This window comes from Ascidiella aspersa, chromosome 7 (assembly GCF_963924565.1).
Source record: "Ascidiella aspersa chromosome 7, kaAscAspe10.2, whole genome shotgun sequence".
In the NCBI taxonomy this organism is placed as follows: Eukaryota; Metazoa; Chordata; class Ascidiacea; order Phlebobranchia; family Ascidiidae; genus Ascidiella; species Ascidiella aspersa.
In genome coordinates this window covers 29,142,629-29,160,068 of record NC_139453.1, presented here as the reverse complement: position 1 = coordinate 29,160,068, position 17,440 = coordinate 29,142,629, and the positions used below count along the sequence as shown (strand labels likewise).

At 35.4% G+C, this 17,440-nt stretch overlaps 2 protein-coding genes and 3 pseudogenes across 2 annotated transcripts; 4 read left to right on the top strand and 1 right to left on the bottom strand.

Annotated features, from left to right (window-relative positions):
• The first annotated feature begins 3,378 nt into the window (after positions 1-3,378).
• On the top strand, positions 3,379-4,389 carry LOC146138834 (carbonyl reductase [NADPH] 1 pseudogene; annotated as a pseudogene).
• A 1,097-nt stretch (positions 4,390-5,486) lies between these two features.
• Positions 5,487-6,435, top strand: LOC146138833 (carbonyl reductase [NADPH] 1-like). Its single transcript, XM_083394783.1, has one exon. The coding sequence runs from the start codon at positions 5,590-5,592 to the stop codon at positions 6,415-6,417; it is 828 nt and encodes a 275-aa protein (XP_083250909.1). The 5' UTR covers positions 5,487-5,589; the 3' UTR covers positions 6,418-6,435.
• A 1,206-nt stretch (positions 6,436-7,641) lies between these two features.
• On the top strand, positions 7,642-9,769 carry LOC146138832 (carbonyl reductase [NADPH] 1 pseudogene; annotated as a pseudogene).
• LOC146138831 (carbonyl reductase [NADPH] 1 pseudogene) lies at positions 9,729-11,959 on the top strand (annotated as a pseudogene).
• A 4,236-nt stretch (positions 11,960-16,195) lies between these two features.
• LOC146138830 (uncharacterized) lies at positions 16,196-17,440 on the bottom strand. Its single transcript, XM_083394703.1, has one exon. It carries the CDS (start codon positions 17,438-17,440, stop codon positions 16,196-16,198), a length of 1,245 nt encoding a protein of 414 aa, XP_083250829.1.

Below are 17,440 nucleotides of genomic sequence, written 5' to 3'. Positions count from 1 at the left end.
GATTGTCTATATATAGCTACATATATATATATATATATATACTTAAAGTATATAGGCTACCGTAGGCTCACATATATAGTTAAATTAGCTATTAATAGCACATCGAAGCTAAGCTATCAGGCTATTAAAGGTAATGGGTATTAGATATGTTTTTATTGATAATATTTTTTTAATGTTGACAATATTAATTATAACTACTTTTTCGTGCTAAAATTTGCACCAATACAAACCTTTTATACTTGTCAAATATACCTCTGTTAGTAGTATTTAAGGCACGTGTATGTTTGGAATACACAAATACGACCCTTCAAAATCAAAGTTAAGAAAAGTTCCATAGCGACCCGCGCCCCCCTAACAACAATATATTTTTTTTAAATCAGAGAGGGGGCATATTGGGGGTATAGCAACAAATATATGTTTCACTCAAGTAAAACAAAAGTGCTAGTAAAAAAAAAAAATTACAAAGCATTTGTGTTTAAATTGGTGCGTGGTGTTTTATATGATTAACAATAACCATCGACTAGGGAGGGATTCAGACTTCCGGTAGGTAGGCTAATTAGCTAATCTATAATTAGTCGAACCTTTTGTTGCTGCGTAACTGAGATTCAGCCCTTCACTTGCGACGCTCTTGCAATAATAATCTTTCACAAACTAACAGTCCGTAGAAAATTGTAACAGTCCGTAGAAAAAGTCGAACAGTTCAAAATTCATGGATTAAGTTTATATAGGCCTACCTATATTTTGCAAATCGATGGAGCTTGGTGATAAAATGTAAGTATATATCAAAGCAAATGAACTTGTTTAACTTGTGTCGTTTTACAATGTTTGGTTAGATTTGTAACGGCGTGTCTGGCAGTCTGTGCATGTAATTACAGCTTGTTCGCTTAATGCATTGTGGATTCACCTCACATCTGTATGTTTAGATTCGCAGTTTATAAAGCATTTTAAATGTTAGTTTCCCGAACCTTCTTAACATGGCGCTGTACTATTGTCGCACAAAAGGCGAAAATTTAAGCACAATCAATCAAACGACACATAATGTATAAAGAGAGATTCATATTTAAAGCATGTTAAATGTTAGTTTTACGACCCTTTTCAATATGGCGCTGTACTATTGTCTCACGAAAGGAGAAAATCGCCACCCGATCCGTTAGAAATCAGTGCATTTCTAAGCAAAAAGGTCTACGACAATCAGGGCATCCAATGGCAGAAAAGTCTAGACTTTTAGACCTTGAGGTCCTGGCAATGCACTGATTTGGACCTTTAGGTAAACTCCCGGCGAAGATAAATTAAAAATATTCATTAAAAGTTCAGAAAAGATAACAAAAATTGTGAGATAGGATTAATAACACTTGACCCACCTAAACCCTAACGCTAACCCGAATCCTAACCCAAATAATGTGCGTTATTTTAATAATTCTTCAAATGCTGGGGAAAAAAGCCCAAACTCGGATGGTTTCTCGTCCATTGTATTTAAGATTATTACGTCACAAATTGAGGTATTGGGGCCTGAAGCGTTATAATTATTAAATTATCGCACATTATTTGGGTTAGGGCTCTGGTTAGCGTTTGGGTTTGGTTGGGTCAAGTATTGTTAAACTTAATCTTCTTATGCACATTTGTTAATGCAAATTAGTGCATTGTCCAAGACCTCAAAGTCTAAAAGTCGGACTTTTTGATCCTTTGAATGCACTGATTGTCGTAGACCTTTTTGCTTAGAACTGCACTGATTTCTGACGGATCGGGTGAAATCGCAGTCAGCCACAGCGTGAAAGCCAAAACGGCGACTCACGATGATTCAGCGAAAGTACGCCCTTGGAGAACAATGCTGACACAGCAAAGTTGAAATGGCGTGTTTGCAAGTCATGATGGCCTAAATTATATAAACAGCGCAAGGCCGGTCTGCACTTCATGGCACTTTACGTTCACGCGAGATCTAGCGTGTGCAGTACTAAAGTTCAAGGTGTGCAATATGAGTTTGTTCGGCTGATGGTTGATAAATGCTTTAATTTTGTATCTTTAGGTGAAATTTTAATTTTTTTTTTTAATTATAATTTTTTCATAATCATAAAATATAGCCATAGCCCACAATTAATGTGGGCGCTCTTTCACTTATGTACGTGAAAAGTTATGCAAAAAACAAAACAAAATAATACCGCATACCACAACGCATATTGTTTGGGTTAGGGTGCGGGTTAGCGTTTGGGTGAGGGAGGGTCAAGTAATATTATGTTTATTATTAATAATAACTTGACCCACCCTCAACCAAACGCTAACCCGCACCCTAACCCAAACAATATGCGTTGTGGCATGCGGCATTTAAAGAAAGTTTTTTTTTTTTATTAATTTTTATGTACAATAGTGAAAGAGCGCCTTAATGTGTTTGTAAATGTTTTGGAAAAAATGCTACATAAATATGTTTATTTTTCCATTAAAATAAAGTACAAGATTTCATATGTTGACCAGTTTTGGGTTGTTCGTGCATAGACTAAGCAGGATGCCAGACAAGTTTAGCCTCTGTTCACAAATTACAATTGCAATGCTATACTAAAGGAAGTCAACAGCTTTGACATTTAACATTTGTTATCTGCCGGAAGTACAAAAGCTATTGTGCTAAATTTATTCCATGTTTCTTATAATCATGCTATGATATACCAAATATATAAGGCAGTCGGTGTTAAATTGAAAATCCAGTCACGTACTAAAGGCTCAATGTTAAGGGCAATAATGACTGATTAATAATTAATTATTGTCAATAAATATATAAATTAAATTTCACTCAAATTAAAAAAAAACTGTTCATTTTCACATGTAAGGATAGCCTGAAGCCTGACAGCTCTTGTACTATAGGAAATAATAATTTTTAAGGCCCTTTGTCAATTTCATTGCTATTTATTCTTTACTTCAGAGAAGAAACGGTTTCTTAAGCTATTTGTTGCTTTAAAGAAGATAATTAAGCTTAGAAAGATATTTTGCGTTAAGTTATGCTTGTACATAAGTCCTACTGCTCACCCAAATACTATTTAACACAACTTAGATTTACAGCTATTCCCAATATTCCTGACATCTACAGTAGTATATTATTATAGGGGATATTTTTTAGTTTGTACTTTTTGTATTTAAAATGAATGTGCACAAAATAGCATAAACAGTTGTCTTTATATTTTAAATAGGGTTTTGTTTAACGCTTATCATGTTCTAGTATGTTATATTTTAAGCAGTTGTTGGATCTGTCATCTAGTATGCTATATAAGTGATATTTTCAAATTTGTACTTTAAGATAAATTATCCCACATTCCAAATCCATAAATGTGCACAAAATAACGCAAACATTTTGTCTGTATGTTTTTCCACAAACGTTTGTCTTTTTTAAAGGGATTTTTTTTAATGCTAATTGTGTTGCTAAACTGACTTATTATTTTGACTGTCGAACATTGTTTTGTTGTGAAAAATTACCGATGGTCTCCAGAGTAGCGATAGTGACCGGAGCCAACAGGGGTCTTGGCCTCGCCATTGTTTCATCACTATGCACCAAATTTAAGGGTGACGTGTATCTGACGTCGCGCGACCCCAGAAAAGGCCAAGAGGCAATCGAAAAGCTTGGAAAAATTAGCAGCCAGGTTAAGTACCACCAGTTGGACATCAACGATGATGGCAGCATTGCCAATCTCAAGAAATACGTTCTGGACAGATATGGAGGAGTTAACGTATTGGTCAATAACGCTGGGGTGATGGTGAAGCCTGATAACGCTACCAATGCACGTGCTGTTATACAAACCAATTTCCATGGTACAAGATCTGTTTCCAATGCATTTTTTCCTGTGATAAGACCGCACGGACGTGTTGTAAACGTTGCTGGTTATGTAAGCCAGATGGCAATGAAAAATTGCAGCCCTGAGATTCAGGATTTCTTTCGATCTGATGACATCACTGAGGAACAGCTTGCAAATAAGATGAACCAGTTTGTTGAGCTAGCAGAAAGTGGCGAGCACGTTAAGAACGGATTCGCTGACATGCCTTACGCTATTTCTAAACTCGGCGTGGCTGTCCTGAGTAAAATTCATGCGAAACAGCTTCGCGAAATGGGCAAAAGCAGGGTCCTTTTAAATGCATGTTGTCCTGGCTGGATTCAAACTGATATGGGTGGAATGAAAGCTCCTAAGAAAGCAATTGATGGTGCTAGAACCCCAGTTGATTTGGCCTTGCTACCAAGGGATTCGTCTGAACCACATGGCGAATATATTTCTGGAAAACGCAAGATGAAATTGTGATATTGCATGTTGCTGCTGTAATGAAAATTTACCTGTGTCGTTTGCACCTTCTTGCTTTTTCTTAAATACTCTGCTGACACTGTATCTTGCTATTTAATGGACTTAAATTTCTGTTTAGGTACATTAATAGTTCTTTATTACTGTGTTGTACACAAGATGCCTTGGAAAGGCTTACCGAATTCAGTAAGCCTGATCAGGATTGCAATGCAAGCAAGGCATCGAACTGAAGACCTCCGCTCATACTGGGACCTTCGCTCTACTGATTGAGCTACGCATGCTTAGAAGAATGCGAGTCGAACACACAACCATAGCACCATTGCTTGCTGTATCCTATACGTACAATTGTATATACAACACCAATCGAAGGGGTTCAACAGCCTTATCGTTGGCCAGTGGGGCTTGATCGCAGAATAGACATGTGCATGTGTGGGTTTCATCTACTGTGTTGTATAATGAATAAGGTTGCTCAAAAACTGGCTGTTATCTTTTATTCCAGAATTTTCAGGTGACATCTTACTGACTGTAAGACTATTATTACGCAAATATTCGTTGAGGTTATTTAGTTGTTTGTTTCAATCATAAATACAACTGTCAAACTATATATTAATCAGATATCAATTATAAATATTTAATGCAACTGTATATTAAACAAACGTGCATCTTCATTGCAGTCCTGTTTTTGTTTTACCCATTTTATTTGTTTTATACTATTACTTTAGAAAGGTATTACCTTAAAAAATATTACCGAACAGCTTGGCACCAAATCACATAAAGAAATCATGAAGATGATTGATTTTTTAAAATATTTATTTTTTGGCTGCCTTTTTGTATTAAAACAATGTGTGATGTCTAGTAAGCAAGCAACAATTCCTAGCTTTTACTGTGCGGTGTGACACCCAGATGTTATTAGATATTTACAATATCAAACCAAGCATACAACATGAAATCATTTCTTAAATATTTACAGAAATATATATTTTGGCCTAATAATAATGTTCATTAGTTTCTAAGCAAAAACAAACTTTTAGAAAATGCCCCCCAAAAAGATTTTATGAAATGATTTGATATTTTATACCTGTTTTTGTGAACAGTCTAAACAACACCTGATACTAAAGGCAAGAATCTTTATTTTACATTTTATTGTCTACGGGAGATTGCTTGCTTTAAGTGTTTTAGCTTAGTGTGCTAATATTTTGAGGTGATGGTTGTTTTATTTGGATGAGATAGAGAACTTGATATACTTTGTGCTTAATATTTATTTCAAAAATCTAATATTTATATCTTTGTTATTCTAGCTATATTCCATAATAAATCAGTCATGTCTTCAACCAAAGTAGCAATAGTAACCGGAGGTAACAAGGGCATTGGTCTTGCCACTGTGAGAGCGCTGTGCTCGAAGTTTAACGGCGACGTTGTTCTTACTGCAAGAAATGAGGAACGGGGTCTTGAGGCAAAAAAAGCTATTGAAGCAGAAGGTCTGAAAGTCAAGTTTCATCAACTGGATATCGATAACGAGGCCAGCATAGAAAAATTGTGTGCAGATATGAAGCAGGAATATGGTGGCATCGACGTTCTGGTTAACAACGCTGGCATGGCATTCAAAAATGCAGATCCAGCACCTTTCAGCGAGCAGGCCACTGTAACTCTTAAAACCAACTTCTTTGGCACGTTGAACGCTCTGAAAATCCTTCTTCCGATTGTCAAGCCAGGGGGAAGAGTTGTAAACGTCTCAAGCTTTGTCAGTGGAATGTCATTGAAAAAGTGTAGCGCTGAACTTCAGAAGGAATTCAGATCGGACACCATCACAGAGGAACAGCTTGTGAAACGCATGAAAGAGTTTATTGCATTTGCACAAGAAGGAACACATGAGACGAACGGATATGCCAACACCGCATATGGAATTTCCAAACTTGGTGTCACAGTGATAAGTCGCATCCTTGCAAGGCGATTAAGGGAAGAAGGCAAGAATGATATCTTGTTAAATGCATGTTGTCCAGGGTGGGTAGCGACCGATATGGCCGGCCCCAAGGCACCCAAAACCCCAGATCAGGGTGCTGAAACCCTTGTTTATTTGGCATTACTACCAGAGGGCGCTACAGAACCCCACGGTCAGTTCGTTTCCGACAAGACGGTTAAACCATGGTAAATTACAAAATTCACTTTTATTTTTCACAATTCAAAAATTGAATTCGCTTATGTTATTAATCTAACATTTGTCTAAAATTTGACAAAAATTTTTTATCCGAGATCACCTTTGAAAATATTTAATTCTAGACAATAGGTCATTGAAAGAATTTAACTCAAAATTCCAACATTTTTTAACGACCCTCTAATCCCCACTGTAAAAAATAGTATAATTAATCGTCTAAATATGTTTCCACCAAATTGTACAATGAATCAGTCTCATACTTACAAGCGTATTTTTTATTGCAAAAGTTACAATTTACATTTTCGAAATGTGTTTTATTTTGTATGTTTTGTGTATCTCAAAATGATATAAATCAGCCACGAGTTTTCTGTTTATATAATCAACTATTCTTTAACTGGCACTGGCTTTAACACACAATATTAATTTGTACAAAAAAAACAGTAGCCCATTGGTGCCATATAATTGGTACATTTTGTATAATCGAAGTAGTAATTCGTTTTTTGTGCTAGATGAAGTAGTGGTAGTAAGTTTGCCAATGCTGTATGCATTAGTATGTTTAATTAATTGTGTTGAATCACCTTTATGTTCCAATTTTATGCACAAATCAATAAGTTTATTGTGTCTGTGGTTTTTGTTCAAACGTTGCAAAAAGCCCAAAGAATTTGTAGGCATCAGAAAAACTATTTGGTAAGCAACTAGTTTGTTTTGTTGATATCCTGCAAAGCTGTTAACTTTTTTGATATTTTTACTTTTTAAAACCTCTTTAACTTTTTCTGACATTTTGTAATCTCATTTACTTAACAATATCTATAGTTTTCAGACTAAGTTCTTAAATCGATTCGTAATACCCACTCGAAACTTACAATGTACTAGCATAGTTGCTTATACATACAGCATAACCTCAGTATATGCGACCTGACATGTAATGTTTTTTGAACTAAGTGTACTTGAAATGTTTATATGCCAGTTGAAGTTCTGTGTTTTTTATTACGTACGTTGTTGTTCTCGAGGAAGCATGTGTTTAACAATATTTTGTCTTACGCGAAAAGTTTCAAACTAACCCTGTTTAGATTACCCTTGTGCCTTTAACCCTGTTTTAACCTGCTAATAAAAAAATTGCTTTTTATAAAGTTCAATAATTTTATAGTTAACCCAATTCTTTGCTAATACAAAATTGTATATTTGACAAGATATTGTTTATTAACTGTAGTAATTCTTTTAAGTAATGAGCCATGTCTTCAACCAAAGTAGCAATAGTTACTGGAGGCAACAAGGGCATTGGTCTTGCCACTGTGAGAGCGCTATGCTCAAAGTTTAACGGCGATGTTGTTCTTACTGCAAGAAACGATGAACGGGGTCTTGAGGCTAAAAAAGCTATTGAAGCGGAAGGTCTGAAAGTCAAGTTTCATCAACTGGATATCGATGAAGAGGCCAGTATAAAAAAATTATGCGCCGATATGAAGCATGAATATGGTGGCATCGACGTTTTGGTTAACAACGCCGGCATGGCATTCAAAAATGCAGATACAACACCTTTCAGCACCCAGGCCACCGTAACTCTTAAAACCAACTTTTTTGGCACATTAAACGCTCTGAAAATTCTTCTTCCCATAATTAAACCAGGGGGAAGAGTCGTAAATGTATCCAGCATGGGCAGCTCAATGTCCTTGAAAAAGTGTAGTTCAGAACTACAAAAGGAATTCAGGTCCGACACAATAACCGAGGAACAGCTGGTTCAACGCATGAAAGAGTTTACTGCTTTTGCACAAGACGGAACACATCAAAAGAACGGATATTCAAACTCTGCCTATGGAATGTCCAAAGTTGGTGTCACAGTAATAAGTCGCATCCTTGCAAAGCGATTAAGGGAAGAAGGCAAGAGTGATATCTTGTTAAATGCGTGTTGTCCAGGGTGGGTAGCCACCGATATGGCCGGCCCCAAGGCACCCAAAACCCCAGATCAGGGAGCTGAAACCCCAGTTTATTTGGCGTTACTACCGGAGGGGGCTACAGAGCCCCACGGTCAGTTTTTTTCTGACAAGAAAGTTCAACCGTGGTAAATAACAAAATTCACTTCAAATGTGTCTTGTTTACAAATTGGATTCGCATACCACATTATTGTAACATTCGTCTAAAAATTTCCATACCGTGTAAAGAGGTTTCCTTTAAAAATATTTTATGCTTGACAATAGGTCATTGAATGAATTTATCTCAAAAATCCACCATTTCTTAAAGACCCACCATTTCTCATTGTAAAAAATTACTATGATTAATCTTGTATGCTTTCACCAAACTTTACAATGAATCAGTCTTATACTTGGAAGTGTAGCTTTTAATGCAAATTGCAAAAGTTCCAGTTCAAATTTTAGGTAATGTATTTTGTATTTGTCTGTTTTGCATATCTCCAAATGATTTAAAAACTGGCCACACATTTTATGTTTATATCATAAATTAATCTTTAAATGGCACTGGCTTCAACACACAATATTAACTTGTACAAAAAATAGTAATTGGTACATTTTGTATATTTGAAGTAGTAATTCATTTTTTGTGCTAGATGAAGTAGTGGTAGTAAGTTTGCCAATGCTGCATGCATTTGTATGTTTAATTAATTGTGTTGAATCGTCTTTATATTCCAATTTCATGCACAAATTAATAATTTTATTGTGTCTGTGGTTTTCGTTCAAATTTCGCAAAAAGCTCAAACGATTTTTGTGTATTAGAACAACTACTTGGTGAGCAACTAGTTTTTTTTGTTGATATCCTGCAAAGCTGTCAAATTTGTTGGTGTTTTTACATTTTTAAAACATCTTCAACTCTTTTCTGATGTTTTGTAATCTTTTTTACTTTACAATATCTATAGTTTCCAGACTTAAGTTCTTGAATCAATTTGTACTATCCACCTGAAATTTGCAATGTACTACCAAAGTCTCTATAGCGACAGCATAGCCTCAATATGCAACATGTTAAGTTTTTTGAACCAAGTGTACTTGCAATGTTAATATCCCAGTTAAAATTCTGTGATTATTTTCTTACAAAAGTTGTTTTCTGACGAAAGCATATGTTTACAATCGTTGTCTTACATGAAAAGTTTCATACTGTCCCTGTTTAGATTAGCCCTGTAATATAAGAGCAAGTGTTTAACCCTGATTAAACCTGCTAATAAAAATATTGCTTTTTAGGAAGTTCAGTAATTTTATAATTGACCTGATTCTTTGCTAATACAAAATCATATACTTGACAATATGTTGTATTAAAAAAATTACAGACTATCAATCCACTGTTGTAATTCTTTTAAGTAATCTGCCATGTCTTCAACCAAAGTAGCAATACTAACCTTTTGCACTAATTTCAGATTTATTTAGATCTAAAAAAACTAAAACTAAATAGTTGATCAGTTCTTCAACCAAAGTAGCAATAGTAACTGGAGGTAACAAGGGCATTGGTCTTGCCACTGTGAGAGCGCTGTGCTCAAAGTTTAACGGCGATGTTGTTCTCACTGCAAGCAATGAGGAACGGGGTCTTGAGGCCAAGAAAAAGATTGAAGCAGAAGGTTTGAAAGTCAAGTTTCATCAACTGGATATCGATAACGAGGCCAGCATAGAAAAATTGTGTGCAGATATGAAGCAGGAATATGGTGGTATTGACGTTTTGGTTAACAACGCTGGAGTTACATTTGAAAACCCAGATCAGGGAACTCTGAGCAGCAGAGTCACTGTTACTTTTAAAACTAACTTCTTTGGCATGTTAAGCGCTCTAAAAATTCTTTTTCCTATCGTTAAACCAGGCAGAAGGGTTGTAAACTTATCCAGTATCCCTTGAAAAATCTTTGTTGGAATGTAGCCATGATCTACAAAAAAAATTCAGGTCCGACACAATTTCTGAGGAACAACTTGTAAAGCGCATGAACGAGTTTATCAATTTTGCACGCGACAGCACCCTCGAAAAGAGTGGATACTCCAACTTTGCATACGGAATGTCAAAGTTGGGTGTAACCGCATTTATGCAAATCGTCTGAGAGAAGAAGGCAAGAATGATATTCTGTTGAGTGCCTGTTGTCCTGGTTGGACAGCAACTGATTTGACCTGCCCCGAAGCAACTAAAACCCCAGATCAAGGAGCTGAAACTACCGTTTACTTGGCTTTGCTACCGGAGGGAGCTAATGAGCTTCATGGGAAGTTTGTTTCCGACAAGAAAGTTCTTGAGTGGTAAATAACAAAGTGTATGGATTAAGTTTAATGCACCATATACACAGCTTCAATTTTTTTGTTTTTTTGCATGGGCGTTTGTATTGAAATTTTTGTTGTAAATTGATGTTTGTATGATGACTTTATGCACGTTTAACCTGAAAAAAGTTCATTTTTATATGCACAAGCATGTCACTTAAAACTTTGCCTTTTCCTGCACATTAGTGTATTTTTTTATATTTAATAGACAATCTTATATACCAATCTCAATCAAACTGTTCCCCCCAAAAAATTAGTGTAGTTTAACATAGAAACCGCTGAAATCTTGCTTTAAAATGCACAGCATATTATTTTTTGCTTATATGTAATATAACAATATTATGCGTTCACTTTAAACAAGTGTTTAGATCCATCCCACTATATGGATTCTAAATTTTTATGTTATTAACAAATTAACCACTTTTAAATATTTTCTTTGTTTGCACAAATACACAAACCACTGAAAATGATCCTTTTGATGCAAAGCATATTTTTTACCCATTTTTAATATGAAAATGTTATAAATCCACTACTATCAACATTTTGTCAACCTATTGTTTTTTCTAAAAATCTTGTGCGGTGTTTTGTCTTTAAGAATAGTAGCATTTGTATGTATTTCGTTCTTATATGTGCACAGCATGTTATACATCCACCTCAAACAGTGTTTTTGGATCCATTCTATTTAGGTCCAAAAAGCAATATATTTATAATTTTTTTAAACAATCGTGCATTGCTTCGACAGACTCACATTTAGGTTAGAATCTGTGTTTTTTGTCTTTAAGAGTATTACCACTTTTCTGTATTTGTTGTTTATATGAGCAAACACACAAAATGTATAAAAAGATTACAGAACACAAAAGACTAGCATATGTTATTTTACTCGTATTTAGTAGGGCAGTCTTATATATCCTCGGCAATCAAGTTTTTTATAAATCCAACTGTTTCTAAACAAAATGTTTGTGTTTTTGTTTGTTTATCTCGATCGGCATTTTTATGTATAGGTTTATATTTAGAAGTTTTAAACTTTAAAAAACAGTGTTTAACTTAAGCAGCATTTTTTCACTTGTAGCGCTTTCTGCAGCCCTTAGTTTAGTGTATTTTTGCTTTTGTTAGATGGTGTTGTTAAGAAATGTTTTTACAATGAAAGATGCCCTGTATTGCTGACCACCTTTTATAGGTTACGCAACACACTTAAGCAGCATTTTCTTTAATTGTAGCGCTTTCTGTAGCTTAGTGTATTTTTGCCATTGTTAGGAAAATGCAGTTAGGAAATGTGTGATGTTTGGTTTTTATATACTTGTCTTAAAAACCTGTTCTAGTAAATCCCAATACCTCTTTTAGGGGAACATAATCAACTCTGCTTTTGGCTATTTGACTTGTCTATGTATTTTCGCGCCTGTATTACAAATATATATATGGAAAGTTTGCCTATTTAACCTAGTAATAAAATAAAGCCGCCTAAATGGAAATACATCACCTGGCCTGGCGTTTTCAAACAGTAAAATTGGATAACCAATAGCCCAGTGATCCGTTTGCTAGCGTCTCATTCAGGTCATGCTTTCAAATTTCAATTAGGCAATAAATTTGCGACTGGGGATGCAAAGTTATTGCAGTTGCCTAATAAGATAGTTGAAATATTTGGCTGGATGGGACTGGTAGGTTCCACAAGGGCCAGATTAACCCTTTTGGGTTCCCCTTGCTATTAGGTTACAAGACTGCGGTATACCCAATATATCTGTAAGGTGAATTTGCGTTAAATTTTTAGAACAAATACAATGTAAATCCGACAATTATCATTTATGGTGCCCCTTTCCCTGTATGCCCAAAGCACGTGCTTATATTCAGGGGCGCCCGCAGAAAATTTTCCAGGGGGGCAATCAGGGGCGTAACCAGAAAATCAAAAAGGGGGTTCCTCAATTTTTAACTTAGGGAATTCCCCTATTTTTCGTCTGACGTTAATGAATAATGACGTTATAAAACAGTGACAGTATGACGTCATAGAATGGTGATTGCAAGACGTGATAAAAAACTAATCAGAAACCGCCAAATACGTCCAGCAAAAACGACCATGTGCGTCGTCGACAATCATGTCAGGCGCCAGCTGCGAAATCACGGTGTACAAGCGTTAACTTCAGGCAAAAAAACAACCAAGACAGTAAAATATGAGTGATTAATTGTGGTAGAATCACACATAATTCGACTATCAGCAGCGCAGGTTTCAAGTTCAATGAACGGAACGAGCGCTAAATTACAAGCACGCCTTTCTCCACCTGCAATACTAAACAAAGATCGTTTTTTCCGGGTGTTATTATGCCACGATTGGCGCAAGTCAGCTAAATTACAAGCTGTGGATGAGGGGAAATAAGTTGTGTCCATTGCACACTTAGCACGTGGTCTTAGAGTATGCTTAAAGAGCATGATTTTGCGTTAACCATCATTACTTAAAAATGGAGATTTTGAAACGCGCACGACAGTCATCATTATACCTCCTTTTAAGAATCTGCTGCTTCAGTTAAACAAATGTCGATGTTACACCAGCATCGGATATTAGCGCAGAGACCAAACAGCGAGGAACATAGGCTACTGCGTATAATTCGTTTTTTAGCGAGAAAAAAAGAAAGAAGGTTTGACTTAGCGTTGTCAATACACACTTGCAGATCATAGTCAACCTAAACAAATAACGAAAGAGAAAAACTTCCAGCGTTTACGGTCGACCAAACAAAAGACGAAAAACAGCGTTTTGCGCTCGATTTTGATTTCGCATTAGATTAAGACGCGTGACCCAATTACGCCGCCTCTAACAGTTTGTTAAACCATGACAAAAACGAACAAAAAACAATAATATCACTTACAAAAATGGGGTAAGAACTCCCGCCCACCTGGATACGCCACTGGGGGCAATGGATGATGTATAATATTTTTAACCTTCATAAGTAATACATATTGCACCTATAGATAATACTAATAATCGCATTTTGAAATTGCAGGGGGGCAAGTGCCCCCCTTGCCCCCCCCACGTGCGGGCACCTGCACGAACTTGGCGCGCTGGAATAGGTTTGGGGCAATATCTCCGAAAGTTGTGACGATACAGAGTTCAAATTTTTACACAGTCCTTGTATTGGTTACACCTTTCCAGCAATCACACTTTTAGCGAAAAATATTGAAAAAAAATTAATATTCAAAAATATGAATATTAATATTCAGCGATATTAACCCTTAACTGTTGAGCCAACAAGTTCAAATTTTAACGGTATAAACTAGGAGTCACCACCTTCAAAATGAGACATAAATCATGTTTAAATTCATTCGGACTGGTTGTTTACTGTTTCTTTGAAAATTCATAACTGCCCAAATTCGAAAAAACGCCTTTCGTAATTAATGTTCGCATAAAGCAATTAAAAATGACGCTACAAAGTTGAAATTTTTACACAGTCCTTGTATTGGTTACATCTTTCCAGCAATCACACTTTTAGCGAAAAATATTGAAAAAAAATTAATATTCAAAAATATGAATATTAATATTCAGCGATATTAACCCTTAACTGTTGAGCCAACAAGTTCAAATTTTAACGATATAAACTAGGAGTCACCACCTTCAAAATGAGACATAAATCATGTTTAAATTCATTCGGACTGGGTGTTTACTGTTTCTTTGAAAATTCATAACTGCCCAAATTCGAAAAAACGCCTTTCGTAATTAATGTTCGCATAAAGCAATTAAAAATGACGCTACAAAGTTGAAATTTTTACACAGTCCTTGTATTGGTTACATCTTTCCAGCAATCACACTTTTAGCGAAAAATATTGAAAAAAAATTAATATTCAAAAATATGAATATTAATATTCAGCGATATTAACCCTTAACTGTTGAGCCAACAAGTTCAAATTTTAACGATATAAACTAGGAGTCACCACCTTCAAAATGAGACATAAATCATGTTTAAATTCATTCGGACTGGGTGTTTACTGTTTCTTTGAAAATTCATAACTGCCCAAATTCGAAAAAACGCCTTTCGTAATTAATGTTCGCATAAAGCAATTAAAAATGACGCTACAAAGTTGAAATTCTTACACAGTCCTTGTATTGGTTACATCTTTCCAGCAATCACACTTTTAGCGAAAAATATTGAAAAAAAATTAATATTCAAAAATATGAATATTAATATTCAGCGATATTAACCCTTAACTGTTGAGCCAACAAGTTCAAATTTTAACGATATAAACTAGGAGTCACCACCTTCAAAATGAGACATAAATCATGTTTAAATTCATTCGGACTGGGTGTTTACTGTTTCTTTGAAAATTCATAACTGCCCAAATTCGAAAAAACGCCTTTCGTAATTAATGTTCGCATAAAGCAATTAAAAATGACGCTACAAAGTTGAAATTCTTACACAGTCCTTGTATTGGTTACATCTTTCCAGCAATCACACTTTTAGCGAAAAATATTGAAAAAAAATTAATATTCAAAAATATGAATATTAATATTCAGCGATATTAACCCTTAACTGTTGAGCCAACAAGTTCAAATTTTAAAGATATAAACTAGGAGTCACCACCTTCAAAATGAGACATAAATCATGTTTAAATTCATTCGGACTGGGTGTTTACTGTTTCTTTGAAAATTCATAACTGCCCAAATTCGAAAAAAACGCCTTTCGTAATTAATGTTCGCATAAAGCAATTAAAAATGACGCTACAAAGTTGAAATTTTTACACAGTCCTTGTATTGGTTACATCTTTCCAGCAATCACACTTTTAGCGAAAAATATTGAAAAAAAATTAATATTCAAAAATATGAATATTAATATTCAGCGATATTAACCCTTAACTGTTGAGCCAACAAGTTCAAATTTTAACGATATAAACTAGGAGTCACCACCTTCAAAATGAGACATAAATCATGTTTAAATTCATTCGGACTGGGTGTTTACTGTTTCTTTGAAAATTCATAACTGCCCAAATTCGAAAAAACGCCTTTCGTAATTAATGTTCGCATAAAGCAATTAAAAATGACGCTACAAAGTTGAAATTCTTACACAGTCCTTGTATTGGTTACATCTTTCCAGCAATCACACTTTTAGCGAAAAATATTGAAAAAAAATTAATATTCAAAAATATGAATATTAATATTCAGCGATATTAACCCTTAACTGTTGAGCCAACAAGTTCAAATTTTAACGATATAAACTAGGAGTCACCACCTTCAAAATGAGACATAAATCATGTTTAAATTCATTCGGACTGGGTGTTTACTGTTTCTTTGAAAATTCATAACTGCCCAAATTCGAAAAAAACGCCTTTCGTAATTAATGTTCGCATAAAGCAACTAAACGGTCCGTTTGTTTCCCCACTTTTGTAGAAGGTACTTACGACTCTTGCCGGAATCAGATCGATGATTACCTCTAGTTTCCTAGAGAACGACTGATTCAACTCGTGAAGGCCAGACCATAAGAGTCATTAAATAACATGACTGGTTTGTAATTTAAAATCCAAATAAAAAAAGGTTTTTCATAATTATAAAAATAAAGCACAAAATATTAATTATATTATTGACATTTATCGCAAAACCAGATAACCCCATCATTTGAAACGTTAGCAGGAACTCCCACAACCACACAATTTGGATGGTACCATTCTTTACAAGAGCAACATTCCACACTAAAATCTTTATTCGGTCTATAGGCCAAACGACAATTACAAAATACCGGGATTTCTAGTTGCATTCTGTTGCGCCTTGTTTTATTTTTGTTTCGTACCACGTCATTTTTTTGTATTCCTTTAGTTCGAAGCCATGTTGCTACCATGCCGCGTAAACTTTTCTCAACAAAGTTAACTTCCTCCGGCCGAATTCCCAAACAAAGAGCTGCGGCGAATGTGATCGCGAATGGGCCACAGTTACCAGACTCGGACTGTGTTTGAACCTTCGGAAAAATTACCTCGATTGCTTTGTTCTGACATGAAATTAATCTCGATAAATTAAACTTATCTTTATCGGTGTACGCACGTGAGCAAGCACTATCATAAATAACAAGAGTATTTTCGCTAGTTGAAAACCTGTTCGACGCTGTTACCCAATGATTGTCGTGTACCTGGATGATTTGTACAAATGTACCTTTTGGTGTATACAACGGAGAATTATCGCAGGAAAACGCCAAGCAACTTTGAAAACCAGATACGTGCGGAAATTGTTTAGATAATACGCACATTGCCGCGTCCATATGTAAGTCAGACAACCATTTACCTTTTTGTGTTATTTCTGCAAAATCTGTTTCACTTAACATTAAGCTTGAAGTAAATTTAGTTGCACAACAGCGCCGCGCTAAACAATTTTTAGGCATTTTGCAAGAGCAAGTTTGTAACGTATTGAGTTCCTTTTCCAAAGATCTTTTTGAGTTTTTGCAGCTACGGAGCTGGCTTGAAGGCGCCTGCATGTATTTTCCAATACTCGTATCTGGGGTTGCCACTCGCGAACGCTTTCCCCATTTTTCTTCTGGATCTGACGACTCGGTATTCGTTCTTTTGCGCTTTTCGCCTACCCTGACACCGTCCTTATATTCACGAACAAGGCCAACATGGCAATCGGCGTAAACCTGTGCGAACTCGTGTAAACCATTAAATTTTCTTCCCTGACACCTTGTTCTTTTTAACTCCTGCTGGCTCTTTTCCATGATGCCCTGCGTGCGATTATCTTTTGTAAACGTTTGTTCCGGCCTCTTTTGAATTTTAACATACGAATCTGAATACTGTTTGTAAAAAATGTTTTTACCGTGCCTTCCAAGATCGCCAATCAT